Source organism: Pelophylax lessonae (assembly GCF_965119305.1).
Source record: "Pelophylax lessonae genome assembly, chromosome: 13".
Classification (NCBI taxonomy): Eukaryota; Metazoa; Chordata; class Amphibia; order Anura; family Ranidae; genus Pelophylax; species Pelophylax lessonae.
In genome coordinates this window covers 18,635,805-18,656,200 of record NC_138780.1, presented here as the reverse complement: position 1 = coordinate 18,656,200, position 20,396 = coordinate 18,635,805, and the positions used below count along the sequence as shown (strand labels likewise).

The following is a 20,396-nucleotide window of genomic DNA, read 5'->3' as shown; positions in this document are numbered from 1 at the left end:
TCAACTTACTCTGCATCTTTTTACTATGAGCACCATTGTGAGGGCATGGAAGACTCCTCTACTTAGTTTTGAGGCGGTTAAGAATCGCATGAATGACATAATGTTGAACAAGTAGTTGACAGACATCCTCTCGGACACTCATGGTAAATTCCTTCAGGTCTGGTGACCTTGGGTTACATATATCCAACCTTCTAGGTGTGATAATACACTTCTCTCAGTTTAGCGCTTTTTTGGCGCAGGCCTCGTGGACTCTTCCCCTCTCCCCTTTCTTTTCTTTATTTCTTCATTTCTGCTTTCCTTTTTTCTTTTCCCTCTTATCCTATTGGATTTGTTCCATGCATCCACTTTATAAGCCTACTAGGCCACCAGGCTTTGCACTGGTAATGATGGCTATGGTGATAATTTTCCTTAATTTGTTTTTATTACATTTTCTCTTAGCCATATATTTTTCTTTTACAATTTCTTTCAGTTTAGTCATGCACAGTCCTATGTTGGGACACTCTTGTTCCCTGCAATGCAATCTGGATCTCCTGGATTCTTCAATCTGTGTCATTTGATCGTTCCCTGTTTGGGGACACCACGTATGGGACTGGAGCGGTTTTATTTTTTTTATCTCATTCTTAAGTTTCATTTTGCTTATTATGTGTTGTAACCTTCTAGACATTGTTCTTATATGTTGGATTGAATATTAATAAAACCTTTTGTAAAAGAAAAATGCTTAAAAATGCTAACACAGAAAAACGTGCGTAAATACTATTAAAAAACGTGGCTAAAAACGCGTTTTTAATGCTGCTCTCATGTGAACTAGGCTTAAGTCACACCATAACTAACTACCGTACTTATAGCAATGAACTGCAATGACAACAATTTTTCGAGTCGAACGTCTACTCACCTTCTTTCACTAAAATTGTCTTCAGCATGCTTCTTTCAATGGTCTCTATGAAACACTGTTTTGATTTGCTTACTTTTATTAACTTCTTGATTTCCCTTAAGGTACTGGTGATGTAGCCCCGGCCGCACAGATGTCTCTTGGAAAGGCAATATTAGTAAAAAATAAAAAATTTAAAAAAATCCGTTGTAGATAAAATGAAAGTAAAACAAATATAAGTAATGAAAAAAAACAGCTGCTGGCATGGGCCAATAGACAGAAACCCTAAATAATATGTGTACATAAAGTGCAGTTATGTGCAAAAGAAATAATCAGCGCAATTATATAAAATAAATATAAGGTGCTCAAGTGCTAAGACCCAATAAAAATTGGGACGATAAAAGATGTGCTAATACAGCAGCTATATTGAAACTCCCTCACTTAAGGGAGTAAAAAGTGCAATATGGTATAAATAAATACAGCGCTATATACAATATTAAATATAAAATAATTTAACCAATAAAGTGACAATGTGCATCATAAAAATATATAAATCTCATATACACAACTTCGTCAGTAGGGGTCAGACGAAGTTGTGACGTGAAAGCGTAAGACGCCACGCGTATAGGGGACGGAGACTCGGACGGACGAGCAGCGATCCTCCAGCATGGCTCCCTACAGTTTCAGCTAATATTGTTCAGCGTTTACGGTCCGCACAAGCCTTATTGTGCCCCTTCATGTGAGTGCAATTTTACTTCTATTTTTAATAAAAGGATTGTAGCAGTGAGCACTTAGATCCTGTTATTATTTTCATTCGCATATCTGATACATCAATCCATGTGAGGTATCGATCCAGGAAGTGGCCTCCATTCAATTGAGCTTATCCCAATAGAGGATTAACTGCCTGTATATCACTTCAGTGAGGTGAGAGGCCATCTTGTGGCTAGAAGGTGGTGGTGTCACAAGCACTATTTTATATGGAAACACCTATCAAGCACTTTTTTGATTTGTCTTATCTCACAGTCTAATCTATGAGTTGATTGGACTTTGTATGCACGTTATCTTGGAATGCAGTTTATGGACATTTGATATATTGCACTTAATGAGATTTATATATTTTTATGATGCACATTGTCACTTTATTGGTTAAATTATTTTATATTTAATATTGTATATAGCGCTGTATTTATTTATACCATATTGCACATAAAGTGCAGTGCTATAAAATGATACAAAATTGCAAAAAGTGTCATATATAATAAAAATCATAAACACAATTGATCATATAAGTCCATGGAAAAAAGAAGAAAAAAGAACTGTATTGATTCCAGTGACTAAGATAGCATGTTTCATAAGAAAGGCACCACAAGTCCCAGAATGCGTAGGAGATCCAGTCTTCCAAAATTGTCCTTTGTGAGTAAACACCAACACTGAAAAAATAGGAATGACCGCTTACCAAAATCAAATGGCTTCCAATTTAATGGAAAAGCCTAAAGCGCTTTGGGGAGATGTAATTCTCAAAAGAGACAAGACCCCATCAGTACTGTTTATTCTGGCATGCTTCTAATCCATATATAGGTACATAAAATAGATATAAGGAATCATAGCATTATATTTAAAATATAAAAACAGCCATGTAAAGGATCCAAAGCACAGGCTGCAGCATGAATTCAGAACGAGTATGGAGAACGGCCAGAGAGCGCGGTGACGTCACGCCTAGTCCCACCCAACGTGTTTCGTCATATGTTTGACGTTGTCAATATTACCAGCGCTTTCAGGGACATCTTTTAAACCTGGGAGATCTTGTAGTATTATTCTACTGTGCATGTATGAGATGAAGCACATGACTTCCATATTCTTCATCTCATTCATGGGCCGTATGACATTACAATCCAATCCATATATCCATATACCAATCCATATATCGGTACATAAAATAGATACAAGGAATCATAGCATAATATTTAAAATATAAAAACAGCCATGCAAATGATCCAAAGCACAAGCTGCAGCATGAATTCAGAACGAGTATGGAGAACGGCCGGAGAGCGTGGTGACGTCACGCCTGGTCCCACCCAACGTGTTTCGTCATATGTTTGACGTCGTTAATATTACCAGCGCTTTCAGGGACATATTTTAAACCTGGGAGATCTTGTAGTATTGGTCTACTGTACGTGTATGAGATGAAGCACATGACTTCCATATTCCTCATCTCATTCATGGGCCGTATGACATTACACTAATTTATTGATTTAGTGGTTAAAAAATCCCCTGTATTATGGGATAAGATTTTTTGTTTTTAAAAAACATATAAATGTAATGTCTCACGCTGCATTGGCAAGGCAAGGCGCATAAGGCCATGAACTCCATCTGACTCATGCACTAAAAATATTGGGGGTGGAGACATGATGCTATGTTCAAAACGGTGGCACTAGATCGGGGGCACGGGCAGCACAGAGGCCTTTTAAAAAGTACTAAAAATGAAAAAAAGAAGAATGGACATGCATAATTGTTCTTGTTTAGGTACACTTTTTTACATATTAATATATATTTTTTTTTTTTTTTAAGGGGGAACTGGAAAGTCCTCTACAAATATTATTCAAACAAAAGAGTTTTTTTAAATTATTTTTTATTTATTTTTTTAATAACATACAATAAAATAGCAATAAACAAACACCCATTATAAATACAGTATATACATATGGTACACTTATACAAGTCAGCTACTTAAAGTCTATATAAACACTAACAATTCGTTTTTTATATTCTCCATTTTGGCCCTAAGTTTTTTTAAAACAAAAAGTATTGGGACTTTAATGGCATTCCAGTCTTATTCTGTAGGGTTCAAATGGAGCATCATCCCTAAGTAATATAGAGAAGGAAGGAAGAGGAACATTGGATATAGGACTTTAAATATACACCTATTGTCAAATTAATCTATACAAAACCAAAAAATTGTAGAAAAAAATAAAAAATGCACCTTTTATTTAATACAATATAAAAACAACATATTTTAGTAACTACATAATACATTACAAAAAGTGGGGGTAACGTTTGAATCTTTGATTGTTGATATTGGGTCCATGTACCTTCTCTCCCGGATCACCCTGTTTGCCCTTTATATTTAGCGCAAGTAAGTATTCATTCATTATTATGAAATTATTTGATGTTGTTGTTTCCTCACACATAGGGAATGGTTTGTTGAGCTCTGTATGGACATGTTATGTTAACTACGTATGAATATATTCCATGGATAGACTGTATGAATTAATAACTCTGTCATAGATATTTTGACCATGCACCAATACTTTATAAATGTATTGTCTTTTGATGTTTGTATGTTTTCTTCTTTATATATTTGTTTTTTATTTGTCTTATGGGTACACCCTTCTTATTATATCAAAGACATTTGGTCCTGAAGAAGCGGATGATCCGTGAAACGCGTTGACCCTCACTTAATGGATTCAAACGTTACTCTTACTTTTTGTAATGTATTTTGCAAATACTAAAATATGCTGCTTTTTTATTGTGTAGCACTGCCCCCTTGAGGACTGCTGGATATTACACTTTCGGGCCCCCCTGGGTTACTGTTAGGAATGCTGGCATTCACATTATTATGGATTTCTAAAGCGCAAGCAATTTACGCAGCGCTTTACAATATTAGAGGGAGACAGTACATATACAATACAATAAAATACAAGAGGATTTAGAGGGCCCTGCTCAGAAGAGCTTACAATCTAATGGATTCAACACTTTACTTCTTAGCTCAGTCAATGATCAATCCAGGGATATGTAGTTATTTTTGGTGTTTTATTTTAAATAGGGATAGGAAAAGGGAATAGTGGGATACTACAAATTAACTATTCACAAGATGGAGGACTTATCCTTCTCGATACACCCTGCCACTTAGGTGAATTTGGGGTTAAGTCTCTATCCAGATGACTTGATGAACTAAATTTTCTTCAGGACACTTTCGTAGCATCCTCTTTCTCGACCACTGACACCCGTCCTCTGACTATCCTACTCCGGGGTGGCCCCCCTCAGGTCAGACCCCTCGACATGATCCCCCGTACTCATGATACTGTTTTTCTAGGGTCTCCAGTGTCTTCCCCTAAGTAAGTTCTCCTGGACCTCTGGGTTCAGCTCAGTTCCTCAGGCCCTCAGGACGAACTTCTGATGGCGTATGCCACTGCTACAGAGGAGGAGGCAGCAGCCACCCTCCCTCCCTCCCTCCGGGAGGCAAAGACCCCGCAGCACATGTGCTCCTGGCTTTTATACAGTATCCAAGAATGCACTGGGGCAGCCAGTCTCCGCCAATCACCAGGATTGTATTAAAGCCTATGTACCCATTGGTCAGGTTTCCTCCCACTGTCCAACATGTCTCCCTATTGGACCAGTGTGAAACACCATCTAGACCCAATGAATCACATACTGAGCAGACCTCACTCACAGATCCTGCTCTCTGGTAGGCAGAAAGCAATATAGATTTGCCTGCTGCTCCTCTGATAGGCAGACAGAGCCAAAAACTATACTCTCTTACTAGCACCTACCTAGGTTGCATTGAACCAGCTTGGACCAATGTAAATATGCATATTCCACACCTGTGGGAGCGCCGTGGAAGTAGAGAATCACTGTAGTAGTCACCACTACTACAGTGATCACCAAACTCTTCTGACTCCCATGCTGAGTGGCTGCCCTGCCACATTGTGAAGACAGACATTCGCTTGCTCAGCATGGGTTCCATTCACTGAACGCCTTGCATTTATCTTATTGCATGCAAAGTGTTCTCTGATTAGATGAGGCGGAGAGGCAGGGCTGTAATGTCATGATTTCCACCTGAACCAATCAGAGAATGCTTTGAAATAATTGAGTAAATACAAGGCGTTCTGTGAATAGCGGTCATGCCTCCAGTGCAGCAGGGAAGAGCACAGCAATCACTGTAGTAGAGGTAGTTCCTACAGTGACTCTCTATTTCCACAGGGATCCCACAGGTATGGAATATGCACACCTACATTTTATTAAATGTTTGTATTGCATAGATATACCGATCAGCCATAACATTATGACCACTGACAGGCAAAGGGAATATCTCTTTACAATGGCATCTGAAAATTGGTGAAATTTATTAGGCTGCAAGTGAACATGTTGTCCATGAAGTTTATGTGGTGAAAGCATACAAATATGGGCATCCCAGTTTGTTGTGTATGGGGCTGTGAAGCTCATGGTGACCCGTGTGCACAGCCAAAAGCTTCTACAATGGTCACATGAACATCAGAACTGGATTACGGGAGCAATGGAAGAAGGTGGCTGCAGCAGAATGGACACAGAGTATGGTTTGAATTGCTTCAAGGGGCACAGGGTGACCAAGAACCCCAGTTGGGTCTGCACTAATCAGACTCGCTGTACAACCACACTGGACTAAGCCTTTCATGTTACCCTGGTTATTCTGGGTTCTATATGTGTGGTTTGTGTTGAAATAGTGAGGGACTCTTTCACTTGGGACAATAATATTTCTGAACAGTGTCCCTCAGGAACGGTTTGACTTCTCAGATTGCTAGAATATTGCAGGAGTGTCTCATAGACCCTTGCTAGATAGTGGGGTGGGGTTTGTTATTGTTAAGTACCTGTATTCCATTGTTCTATTGTTTCTGTCTGCCTTAAGATCAACTTATTATGGGGTGTATATGTGTATGTGGATTGGCTGCTAGTGTATATCTCTTTGTGCCTGTGTTTCAATAAACAGTTCATTCTAGTTGACTCCCAGAACTGTGTGTCGTCCAGTTACTGGTGGGGATTTTGCCTTGGATATTTTAGTATTTCCTCAGCTACAAGGATTATACAGCGGAGATACCTAGTCTGGGTATTGGAGTTCCGTTACAGTGACCTAGTCTGATAAATCACATTTTCTTTTACATGTGGATGACCGAGTGCGTGTGTGTCACTTACCTAGGGAAGAGATGGCACCAGGATGCGGTATAAGAAGGCAAGTCTGCAGAGGCAGTTTGATGCTTTGAGCAATGTTCTGCTCGGGAAACCTTGGGTCCTGCCATTCATGTGGATGTTACTTTGACGTCCATGCCTCAATGGGTCAGGGCTGTTTTAGCAAAAGGGGGCCCCATACTCCATTTTAGGTGGGTGATCATAATGTTATGGCTGATCTGTGTATATTATTATCTACTGTAACTATGCAATACAAACCATACCTGGGGTTCAGCTTTAATATATGGGATCCCAGGGGAGAGTTCTTCAGGATTAGATATTCTGATAAATGCTATCAGGGTCAGCAGCAGGTTCCCTTCTTGATCTGGGCTTCACCGCAGCGTAGACGACATTCTGAAAAAATAAAAAAACACAACAAACAATAATTATCAAAAATCAGACAAGGATTACACATCAGCTTTAAGGTCCATACACACGATCAGAATATTGTATGAAAAATACCACTTTCAAAATGATTGTTCGATAATCTGATCTGATCTGTGCACACTCAACACAGCTTTCGAGAGCCAATCAATACAGGTCGTGAAAAATTATCTGATGGGACAAGCACAAAAAATTTTCTCATACGATATCAGATCTTACTATTTTCATTTAATCAGTACAGTTTTTGTCCGAAAATACAATACAAATACAGTACAAATACATCACTTCCAATGTTTTTTTCTGTTGTATGAGAATTTACGAAATGTTAGTAACCTCTTCATTTTCGATATGGAGACTAGCATGGGAAAAAAAAAAATGGACGATCATTCGTCCGATAATTTTGTGTGTACCAGGCTTAAAGTGATACTAAAGTCTCAATTTTTTTTTTTTTTTTTTTAGTTAAAAATAACAAACTTGTCATACTTACCTGCTCTATGTAGTGGTTTTGCACAGAGCAACCCAGATTCCCTCACCAGCGTTCCTGGCCCCTCCCTCCTGTTGAGTACCCCTACAGCAAGCAGCTTGCTACAGGAGCACCCAAGCCAAGCCACAGCTCCCTGTGTCCATTTGGGAATGGAGCCGCAGCCCGATCCCGCACTTTTCTCTTCTCATTGGCTGACTGACTTTGATTGAACGCAGCGGGAGCCAATGGTGCCGCACTGCTGTCTCAGCCAATGAGACGGGGAGTCTGGGGAGACACTCCTGCAGCATTGCTGGATCTAAATGGACCTCAGGTAAGTATTAGGGGGGCTGCTGCACACAGAAGGCTTTTTATCTTAATGCACAGCCATTCCCTGGTTTTCTCACGAAACATGAGATTCCAGCATTGGTAATTTGCCCACGTTTTCCATCAGAGGAAGGTGAGTTTCCCCTACATAGGATCCTGGCACAGAGGATGAAAACAAATCGTTAGGTTTTCTTAAAGTCAATCCATGCAAAGCAAAGCAACTGGTTCCCTTTGAAAAGAGAAGTATGGCCAAAGTTTTTTGGCCATACTTCTATTCTGGGTCACGGGATTGCACTTACTTTTGCAGTACTGTGACCCAGAATCAGCTGACAGTGGGCTCCAGAGGCACTCCAGGCTATGGAAGGATCCCAAACATATTATCTGGATCCACCCAGCTGTCTGACTGACAACTGGCTCTCCAAAATGCTCTCCAACATTTTGGATACCCTTGGTCCTGAGGGGGCAGCAAGACCTTGAGTGGTGCATATCAAGACCATGTATGATCCTTTATCCTTCATTACATACCACCCAAGTGCAGGAGATTTTTTTGTTTACAACTGGCTCTAGCGTGGATGAGAGCCGAAGCTGTGCCTGCCCCCTCTTCTGCTCAATACTCCAGTGAGCACTGGAGGGGAGAGCAGAGACCGGTGACTGGGTCACTGCTATCCGCTCCAAGCTGTCTGAAAGTGGAGGGACCAGTGGTCATGTGATCACTTAGTTCTTGGACTTAGAGCTGGCAGGGATAGCTGCAGCAGTTTCTCAGGGTCAGAAACAGAAGTAGGCCACATCTTTAGTTCAGGAAACCCACAGATTAGAGACATCAGCCCCCCAGTGGCCCTCTATAGTATAGTTAGATCTAAAACTGAGACTCCCTGGTGTAACATATCTACATTCTGTCTAACCACTTTTGCTGTCTATCCACTGGCCTTATCCAATGTCAATGCTTGTTAGAACACTACTTAAGTTGGAGACATCAGATAGCCCATTGTCCTAGTCACCCCTGGTTTCTAATTCCCTTCCTCCCAACCTGCAATCAAGGTCAAGCATTTTCTTTTAATTTTGGAAGTCAAGCCTGCTATGTCTGTCATCTAAGACAGCAACCACCTTTTCCATTACTCACATCTTCATGGTTTTCCTTTGTCGTCACTTGAGCATCTGAAAGATGGAAATTTAAAATGTTATGGAATGCATAAAGATTATAATATATACAGAAGATTCCCGCTGATATACTAACCAGTACAGGTGCATCTAAAAAAAAATTAGAATATCATCAAAAAGTTAATTTATTTCAGTAATTCAATTCAAAAAGTGAAAATCAAATATTTTATTTAGATGTGTTACACACAGAGTCATATATATCAAGCATTTTCTTTTTAAAATTTTGATGATTATGGCTTACAGCTAGTGAAAACCTAAAATTCAGGATCTCAGAAAATTAAAATATTACAAAAGACCAATAAAAAAAATAAATAAAAAAAAAGGATTTTCAATTCTTACTGAAGAGTATGTTCATGTAAAGAAAAGTATCCACTCAATACTTGGTCGGGGCTCCTTTTGCATGAATTACTGCATCAATGCGGAGTGGCATAAAGGCGATCAGCCTGTGGCACTGCTGAGGTGTTATAGAAGCCCAGGTTGCTTTGACAGCGGGATTCAGCTCATCTGCATTGTTGGGTCTGGTGTCTCTCATCTTCCTCTTGACAATACCCCACAGATTCTCTATGGGATTTAGGTCAGGCGAGTTTGCTGGCCAAACAAGCACAGTGATACCATGATCATTAAAGCAGGTATTGGTACTTTTGGCAGTGTGGGAAGGTGACAAGTCCTGCTGGAAAATGAAATCAGCATCTCCATAAAGCTGGTCATCAGAGGGAAGCATGAAGTGCTCTAAAATGTCCTGGTAGAGGGCTGCGCTGACTTTGGACTTGATAAAACACAGTGGACCAACAGTAGCAGATGACATGACTCTCCAAATCATCAGGGACTGTCGAAAATTGTGGAAATCAAGGTCCCAGAGTCTGGAGGGAAAGTGGAGAGGCACAGAAACCAAGTTGCATGAGGTCCAGTGTGAAGTTTCCACAGTCCGTGATGATTTGAGGAGCCATGTCATCTACTGGTGTTGGTCCACTCCTCTACCATGAAAATCTAGAGCACTTCCCTCTGCTGACCAGCTTTATTGAGATGCCGATTTCATTTTCCAGCAGGACTTGGCACCTGCCCACACTGCCAAAACTACCAATACCTGGTCACATGATCATGGTATGACTGTGCTTCATTAACAAGCAAACTCGCCTGACCTAAACCCCAAAGAGAATCTGTGGGGTATTATCAAGAGGAAGATGAGAGACACCAGACCCAACAATGCAGATGAGCTGAAGGCCACTGTCAAAGCAACCCTGGCTTCTATAACACCTCAGCAGTGCCACAGGCTGATCGTCTCAATGCAATTATTTATGCAAAAGGAGCCCTAACCAGGTATTGAGTGCATACTATACTGTACATGGACATACTTTTCAGAAAGCCAACATTTCTGTATTAAAAATCCTTTTTTTTTTAAATTGGTCTTATGTAATATTCTAATTTTCTGAGATACTGAATATTGGGTTTTCACTAGCTGTAAGACATAATGATCAAAATTAAAATAAAGAAATGCTTGAAATATATCACTCTGTGTATAACACAGCTATATAAAATATATAATTTCACTTTTTGAATTAAATTACTAAAATAAATTAACTTTTTGATGATATTCTAATTTTAAGAGATGCAACCGGAATGTAGTGACAGATTCAGGTGAGGACTGGTGCCTAGATTGGTAAAATTGTAATTGTGGTGTTGGCTTTGAAGGCTGGTTTGTGTAAGGTCATTAGTTGGCTATTTTAGAATGCGTTGATTCAGTACACTGCAGGCACTCACGTTTGAATGTTCTCAATGTCAGGACTGACAATGGACAGAACTGTACTTATCATAATGGAAATCAAGGACCAGTGCCTAAACTCCTATGGAGACCTTAAAAATTGGAATCTTTTTTTCCTCTTATTTTGCTTCTTCTATTAGCTGGTGAAAAATTATGGCTAACAATGAAACTATCCACTATTATTAAACGAATTGGAGTGTTGTTGAGAAGAGTCAGTAGACTCCCAGGGCCCCATACACATTGGGCATTTAGCCCTGGTACATGGGGTTTCGGGGTTTAGCTGCAGGTGGAGGGCACAGGCGTCTCATGAAACCCCACTGCTGGCAAATCTATGTGAGTCTGACAACTGCTGTGGCTGGACAGGGCTGAACAGTGCACCTATCAGTACTGCCGTTTAGGGCAGTGTGTGCCCAGGGACAAATAACGACTGCTTGCATTACAAACATTTGTCCCTGGGTGCATATAGCACTAAACATATATACATCTAGGTGCCCTATCTAGCTGGAGCAGCTGTCAAGATTCTCAGTGTTTGAAAGCTTGCTGGAGGAGGGGGTGGACAGTACATTTATATACTATACTATACTATATAGCCTATACTATACTATATATCTACCTGTGGCTAAACACTGGAGCCCCATGTACCGAGGCTAAACGACCAGTGTGTATGGGGCCACTCAGTTCAAGAAAACATGAATTCATAGATTGGAGAAGAGTTAATATTTTGGCCAGGTTTTTGGCAACAGATCCACTCCCTGCAACTTCTTCCTTTCATTGACAAATAAAAACTGTGACATAAAAATTGACAATTTTGATGAAATGATGGAAAAATGAAAACTTTTACATATACAAAGTATTTACCTTGTAGCATAGGGGACATGGCAAGAATGGAGTATGTGATCGTTGGCTCTACATCACAATCACCGGATGTGCTAAACCCTTCTAGGATACAGAAGGAGAAGGCGTCACTTAAAATAAACATGTCAAAAACGAAAAATTCAAACTATTCCCCCCCACCCATACAGTACTGTATTAGAAATCCAGTATTCAGAATATGGAACAGCAAGTGAAAATGGGAAAGGCATATCAAAAATTTGCAAAAATGTTACAAAAACATACACTGTAAAAGAACCTTTAAGGCATCTTCTAACAAGAAACAATAGAAATTGTTGATCACTGCTTAAAGGAACACATACATGCAGCAAGAAGTGCACTGAGTGGCATCCCCAATCCTGCGTACATTTTTACCCTCTACTCTATGGGGATAATTAGTATAACAACCTGCTATTCCTTACCTACACTATCTCTATCTTCCCTGGTACTAACCTGTAGGTTACTCACCAGTCGCCAAGATACTCACCAGTCGCTGAGGTACTCACCAGTCGCTAAGGTACCCACCAGTCGCTAAGGTACTCACCAGTCGCTAAGGTATTCACCAGTCGCTAAGGTACATACCAGTCGCTAAGTTACTTAGCTGGTGACTCACCTGTCACAAGGTATTCCCGGTTGCTAGGTCCTCCTGGTCGCTAGGGTTATCCACCAGTCGTTAAGGTACTCCCAGTCACAAGGTATTTCCGGTCTCATTCGCTACAGTTGCTCCCAGTCGCTACAGTTGCTCCCAGATGCTAAATTTGCTCTTAGTCGTTAAGGTACCACCCATTCGCTAAGGTGCCACCCGGTCACTAAGGTTAAGCCCAGCCACTAAGGTTACGCCCAGTTGCTACTAAAAGACTCTTGGATGTACAATTCAAGGATCATAACATTCAGGGGTATGAGAGATGATTACAGCCACACACACCTACACAGGTTGAACTGGATGGACTATTGTCTTTATTCAACCTCAACTACTATGTAACTATGTACCTATGTAAATAATAACAAGTTTCACCCTCCATAAACTTTAATAGGGCTCTCACTAAATTTTCTGAAGCTCCTGCTAACCAAACCTCTCCCAGTCTGCCTATCCCTACTCATCACTCATCCTGTGAATCTTGGTGCGAAGCTGGATTTGCAATAAACTGTGAAAATCAATTTGCACACCCCTGGTTCTTTCTTTACCTTGTATTCAATGGCTGCCTACTTTTTGCAGATCTGTGATTCAGAAAGTTGGAGACAACCAGGCAATTCATTTTTTAGAAGAAGGGCAGCAATGGTATTCTCTGTATTTGCTCAGCATGGGTTTCATTTCATAACTGCACAATAATTAGGAAGTAGAATTACCTGTTGCTGGTTCTTGGGGTTTTACAGATGAACGGCGTTTGCTACAAATGAACAAGGTCACCAGGATAGCAACAAGGAGGAGTAACATTCCTAGAGCCAGCGGAAGAAGAATTATGAAAAGCTCTGTGTTGCCTGTAGAGAAACAATACTCATTATTGTCTCCATCACTGGTAAATTTAAGGTAGCAGCAGCCATGCGACCAACAGTGCCTGTAAAGGTGGCAACAACTTGAATATTCTTAGGTTCCTGAATAAGACGAGTGGCTACAATTTAAGGAGATTTAATCTGAAATTGTGTGAGAGTGTGTGTGTGTGTCTTTACAATCAGAGGAGCAAAAACACGGAACTCCCTTCACCAGTTAGTGGAATCAGTTGGGCTGACAAATTAAAACAAATTCTAGATGTCTTCATCAATGAGCTCCATATACAGGGATATGTATACTCTTGGAATCAAAAACTTGAAAGGACACAGTTAGCAATGTACCTGTTGAGCAGTGGTCTCGCAACTCCAGACAAGATGAGGCCCTTTGCTTGGCTTTATCCATCCCTTGGAGCACTATTGTGCCCACTAATATGGGGTACTATTCCTCCCACGGACATCAACAATAAGGCTTCCACTGAAACCAACAGTGGGGCAATATTCATCCCACTGACACCAAAAATGCAACATAATTCCTTCCACACATTTAATTGATTGAGCACTATTCTTCCCGCTGATGCCAATGATGGAGCAATATTCTTTCAACTAATACCAATGCTGGGGCACTATTCCTCCTCCTACTGACCACAGGCATTATGTAATTTATTTACTCCGACTGACCACCAAGCCTGATGCATTGTCTACTGATGCTGGGGAATCTTCAACCCCCACTGGCCACACTCTGACCCCCTAAAGCTTGAAGGGCAGTAAACTGGTCCTTTTTTTTTTTTTTTAGAAAGTTTGGAGACATCTGCTGTAGAAAGTAGAGACCAGTGGCCAGGAACTTCAAGCTAGGCACAGTTCTTAGTGGAAGAGTAATCACGTCGTCCAGATCATAAGGCAGAGAGTCAGTGTTAGGGTCACATGCAAGGGTCAGTCCAAGCAGCAGAGAATCAGTGTCGGAGTAACAAGTCAAGGTCAGTAGACATGCGCAATCTATTTTGGTCCAAATGTAAATTCAGACAAATTTATGGCTATTTGGGGACTTGGATGTATCTGAAACTCCGAATGAAATAGTAACAAATTTAGTTGAAATTAGTTTATTTTATTACATTTCTAACGAATTACAAATTTTTGGAATGATTCAGATTTGGATCGGTCGAAAAATGATCGACCGATTTGAATTCTGTGTAAAGAATAGCTGGTCGTTAAGGAGCTGAGAGCTGAAATGTAAACCAAAGAATTCCAGCAAAAGAAAGTTCAGAAAAAAACAGCGTGGAATACCCCCCAAAATCTATACCAGATCCTTATCCGAGCCTGCAGCCTAGCAGGCCAGGAGAGTTGGGGACAAGCAAGCATCCCCCTCCTAAACTATATCAGGCTACATGCCCTCAACAAAGGGGGTGCTTTAGGGTAGGGGGGCTCTGCCCCCCCACCCTAAAGCACCTTGTCCCCATGTTGATGGAGACCCTGGACGGTGAATGTGGAAGTGTGCTGGCAGGGGGCTTATCGGAATCTGGAAAACTGTCCCCCAGTGTAGATCCATTGTCATTTATGATGCCTGTTGCACTGCCGGACCCGAAAAAAGGAAAAAAAAATCCTTCAACCTCGTCGAATGCTCCCACTGCCTGCTCCACTGTCTGACATTTCTTAAATAGCTAAGGGGAGAGTCACCTGATGACATCAGCAGATGACACTGCCCTCTTGTGATGTCATCAACCCAGCATGCCCCAGTCATTAATTTTTCGGATTGCAAATGGGACATAACATAAGGACAAATCAGTGGCCCCAAAGTAGTCTTATGGAGCTTCTCTACGAGCTGGTGTCCTCCTGTTGGTTCCTATTCTCCACTCCCCTTTCCTGTGCTCTATTTAGCCAATCATGATGAAGACACACTGAAAATGTATCTACTATGAGTTATCCTTAGTGGTCTCGGGGAGTAACGTTCACTAGACTGGAGCAAATGTTGCACTGACAGTGGAAGGTCTTCTCCTCTGTGTCATCAATGGGGTCATGTGCATTTGTGGTAACCTTTTATGATGTCATCTTTTGTTGGACCAGAAAGCCATTCCTGCAACATCTGCCCCACTCTAATATAAATGCTACCTAGAGAAAACAGCAACAACAGAACACACAAGCCTGACTTCAATCCCTATAGCAGCTACATGTGCTGCTATGGCTAAGCTAGTGTCTTGGCATTACAAATATATTTACCTATTTGCTTTACAAAGGTACTAACCATACAAATATCTTTTTTTGCATCCTGTATTCTGTATATATGTAGATTTTTTTGTTAATCAAGACTATAAAAGAAAACTACATTCAATATTAGAAAGAGTTGAGGAAGCAACATAAGGGAGGGAGAACAGGAACCCTACCCCCCCCCCCAACCAACCAAGCACCAAGTGGGAGGAATAGCATAAACCAGTGATGGCAAACCCATGGCACGCGTGCCACAGCTGGCACACAGAGCCCTCTCTGTGGGCACGCGAGGAAGAAGAGTGCACACCATTGACCGGCTAACCTTTACAAGGTCAGCAGCTTTGTGGGGGTGCAATAGTGAGCAGGGAATGTAGAAGTAAGCAAAGAGGGGGGCTTTGGGATGCAGAGGTGAGTAGCTGGGTTGGGGCGCATTTACATATGCAGCATCCCTTGCTGCTCTTTTGATAAGCAATCCACAGTGGATCAATTTTCAGACGGCAGTTGGTAGGTGGCTGGGAGGCGATATATCACATTCCCACCCCCGGTATTGACTCTCTGGCACTTTGAAACAGATAAGTTGATTTTGTGTTGCAGTTTGGGCACTCATGCTCAAAAAGGTTCGCCATCACTGGCATAAACCATAATATAACCATACAAATATCTTAAAAGGTAAGTCCACTTAAACCAATTACCCAATCACATAAGACTTCTCAGAAACGTGGGTATCCTAGAGCAAAATCTGCTCCTTCCAACAACACTGTCTCCACACTCAACTTAACAAATTACGGGTCATCTGTTTTTTGTATTTAGACCTATCCTTATTTCTGAGGAGGAGACTTGGGTTTGAGGGATAGCATTACTTCCCAGAATATGTATATTTCTATTTTTACCTAAAAGTATGTAATATTATATATATATATAGATATCCCATATGCACCAACATTCCCCACTAGATGATCAGCATTTGGCTTAAAAAAATGGCTCATACATCCTTTGCCGCTCAACAGATTTGGCCAATCAGACTATTTATAAGTGCTAGCACCTAGAAAATTCGCTGTTCGCGAACGGCGAACGCGAACATCGGCGAATGTTCGCGAACCGGCGAACATTGCGAACCGCCATAGACTTTAATAGGCAGGCGAATTTTAAAACCCACAGGGACTCTTTCTGGCCACAATAGTGATGGAAAAGTTGTTTCAAGGGGACAAACACCTGGACTGTGGCATGCCGGAGAGGGATCACACAAAAAAAGTTCTTAAAAATTTTAATTTTTTGATAGAGAGCCAATTATTGGAAAAATTAAAAAAAAATAAAAATAAAAAATTTCTTTGGATTTAGCATCTGGGGGGTCTAAAAAGTGTACCTGTGAAGTTTCAGCTCTGTAGCATGTCCAGAACCAGAAACAAATACGAATTAGGGTTAGGGCTAGGGTTAGGGTTAGGGCTAGGGTTAGGGTTAGGGCTAGGGTTAGGGTTAGGGTTAGGGTTAGGGCTAGGGCTAGGGTTAGGGTTAGGGCTAGGGTTAGGGTTAGGGCTAGGGTTAGGGCTAGGGTTAGGGCTAGGGCTAGGGCTAGGGTTAGGGTTAGGGCTAGGGTTAGGGTTAGGGCTAGGGTTAGGGTTAGGGTTAGGGTTAGGGTTAGGGTTAGGGCTAGGGTTAGGGTTAGGGCTAGGGTTAGGGCTAGGGCTAGGGTTAGGGTTAGGGCTATGGTTAGGGCTAGGGTTATTTTTATGGCTAGGCTTAGAGGGTTAGGGTTAAGGTTAGAGGGTTAGGGTTATGGTTAGAGGGTTAGGGTTAGGTTTAGTGTTAGGGGCTAGGGTTAGGGTTACAGTGAGATACTTAGGGTTAGAGTTAGTAGCCCTACCCCTACCCCTCTAACCCTAACCCTAAGCACTAAAAATAACCCTACCCTTTTTTTTCTGGTTCTGGACATGCTACAGAGCTGAAACTTCACAGGTACACTTTTTAGACCCCCCAGACAATAAATCCAAAGAAATTTCTTTTTGTTAAGTTTTTTGTTTTTTCAATAATTGGCTCTCTATCAAAAATGACAATTTTTAAGAACTTTTTTTGTGTGATTTAGTGTCTAGGGGGTCTAAAAAGTCAACCTGTGAAGTTTCAGCTCTGTAGCATGTCCAGAACCAGAAAAAAAAGATAATTTTCAGTAGAGCAGGGATGGTGGGAACCCCTTTTACACCTATATGATCTTTTTTTCCTGGTTCTGGACATGCTGCAGAGCTGAAACTTCACAGGTACACTTTTTAGACCCCCTAGACACTAAATCACACCAAAAAAGTTCTTAAAAAGTGTCATTTTGATACAGAGCCAATTATTGGAAAAAAAAAAAAAAACTTAACAAAAAAACATTTCTTTGGATTTATTGTCTGGGGGGGTCTAAAAAGTGTACCTGTGAAGTTTCAGCTCTGCAGCATGTCCAGAACCAGGAAAAAAAGATCATATAGGTGTAAAAGGGGTTCCCACCATCCCTGTTCTACTGAAAAATTATCTTTTTTTTTCTGGTTCTGGACATGCTACAGAGTTGAAACTTCACAGGTACACTTTTTAGACCCCCCAGACAATAAATCCAAAGACATTTTTTTTTGTTAAGTTTTTTTTTTTTTTCCAATAATTGTCTCTCTATCAAAAATGACAATTTTTAAGAACTTTTTTTGTGTGATTTAGTGTCTAGGGGGTCTAAAAAGTGTACCTGTGAAGTTTCAGCTCTGTAGCATGTCCAGAACCAGAAAAAAAAGATAATTTTTCAGTAGAGCAGGGATGGTGGGAACCCCTTTTACACCTATATGATCTTTTTTTTCTGGTTCTGGACATGCTACATATATATATATATATATATATGTATATATATATATTAAAAAAATACTCAAATACCAGCCCTCAAAGGGGCTTTTGGGGACAATATATATATATATATATATATATATATATATATATACATATATATATATATATATATATATATCACAGAACAAAAAAAAATTACACAAATACCAGCCCTCAAAAGGGCTTTTGGGGACAATAGATATATATATATATATATATATATATATATATATATATATCACAGAACAAAAAAATTACACAAATACCAGCCCTCAAAAGGGCTTTTGGGGGACAATAGATATATATATATATATCACAGAACAAAAAAAATTACACAAATACCAGCCCTCAAAAGGGCTTTTGGGGACAATAGATATATATATATATATATATATATATATATATATATATATATATATCACAGAACAAAAAAAATTACACAAATACCAGCCCTCAAAAGGGCTTTTTGGGGACAATAGATGTATATATATATATCCAAAAAAAACCTCAAATACCAGCCCTAGGAAGGGCTTTTTGGGGTGCTGTCCTTACAGCAGGAGTGTACCAAGAACACTGGCTAACAAGACCGGGAACACTGACTAACTGTCCCTAGCTATAACAGCAGCAGCAGCAGCACTTTCCCTGCTCTCAGTAACACAGAAATGATCTAAGATGGATGCTGCCCTTGCTTATTTATAGGAGGTGGGAGGGTGTGGGAGGGAGGTATGCTGATTGGCCTGGAATGTGTCTGCTGACTGTGATGTTCAGGGTCAAAGTTTGCCTCAATGATGATGTATAGGAGGCGGACCGAACATCGCATATGTTCGCCCGCAGCGGCGAACGCGAACGTTCGAAGTTCGCCGGCGAACCGTTCGGTACATCTCTACTAGCACCTCAACGCATATTTTGATACCTGGATGGTAAGCACATAATGTATTTTGTCAACTGTTATTGAGACCTCCATTTGAAAATATGTTATGATCACCTTGTACGTCCACGTTTAATTCCTCACTCTTCTTTTTCACATTGTTGTTTGAAGTTCTTACTTCGCAGTAATAATTTCCAGAATCCTCCGGATGAGCCGATGGGACTACATACTGATGAGATGAATTGCATTCCTGAATTTTCTGTCTATTCTTGTAGAAAGCGATTTGAAGTTCAGTTTGGTTTCTTTTTACAATTGTATTACATTTTAGGATCATTTGATTGCCTTTAACAACCAAAACTGGGACCATCTCAATTTCCGGCTTAGCGAAGAGCTCTGTATAGAAAAGTAATGTAACAGTAAGCAGATCAGACAAGATCAGAATACGGAATTACCGGTATATATGGTATATTTCACAAATGCACAGTATAGTAAATAGTAAACCCATTTTTCTTCTTATATGAAGAGACAAGGCACCTAGTCTGCTCACCTTGTATCTGGACGTATAATTCTTTAGTGCTCCTTGTTAATTTGTTGGTTGAACTTCTCACTTCACAGGAATAGTTCCCAGAATAATTAGGCTGAGCAGACTGGACTTCATATTGATTAGATAAATTGAATTCCTGAACATTTTGTCCATCTCTGTAAAATGCATATTCCAGACCTGTATCAGGAATGAGTCCACTACGTATTGTATGACAGGTCAGAGTCATATTGTCTCCTTCTGACGTTTGATTTGGGGTCATTATGATTTCTGGTTGAGTGAAGGGCTCTGAAGGCGAGAATAAAAGAAACAAATATAAAATAGTTGTAAAACATGACCTTTGTGAATGTGAAAAACTCACTTATATATGTTTTAGGGTTTCAAAACAGGGGTTGCTGAGTATGTTTGTTTCCTCCACACTCCCTTGACCCTGAGGCACCTCCAACCCGCTTGACACTATTGGTTCTGCCATGGCGGTTCCGAGAAACAACAATGACACTTGAATATCAATATATCAGTTTACTGACTTGATAAAAGAATGAACAGATATAGCTTCAACACAACAGGAAATATGAGCATAGAGAACAAGAGTGGGATTCTGAACCTTCAAGTCTCAGAATCACTGTGAAACCCAAGACTCAGAATCCCATCAACATT

General features: G+C 40.4%; 1 protein-coding gene across 1 annotated transcript in view; it reads right to left on the bottom strand.

The window, feature by feature from the left end:
* Positions 1-7,049: 7,049 nt before the first annotated feature.
* The window catches only part of LOC309569743 (Fc receptor-like protein 5), a gene marked incomplete at its 5' end in the record, with an annotated part of 42,088 nt that continues 28,741 nt past the window's right edge, over positions 7,050-20,396 (bottom strand). The window contains 6 exons of the mRNA XM_082275729.1: positions 7,050-7,201; positions 9,139-9,173; positions 11,794-11,874; positions 13,153-13,284; positions 19,316-19,591; positions 19,746-20,027. Coding sequence (XP_082131855.1) covers positions 7,121-7,201; positions 9,139-9,173; positions 11,794-11,874; positions 13,153-13,284; positions 19,316-19,591; positions 19,746-20,027 — 887 coding nt within the window. The 3' untranslated portion in view covers positions 7,050-7,120. The remainder of the gene's footprint in view (positions 7,202-9,138; positions 9,174-11,793; positions 11,875-13,152; positions 13,285-19,315; positions 19,592-19,745; positions 20,028-20,396) is intronic.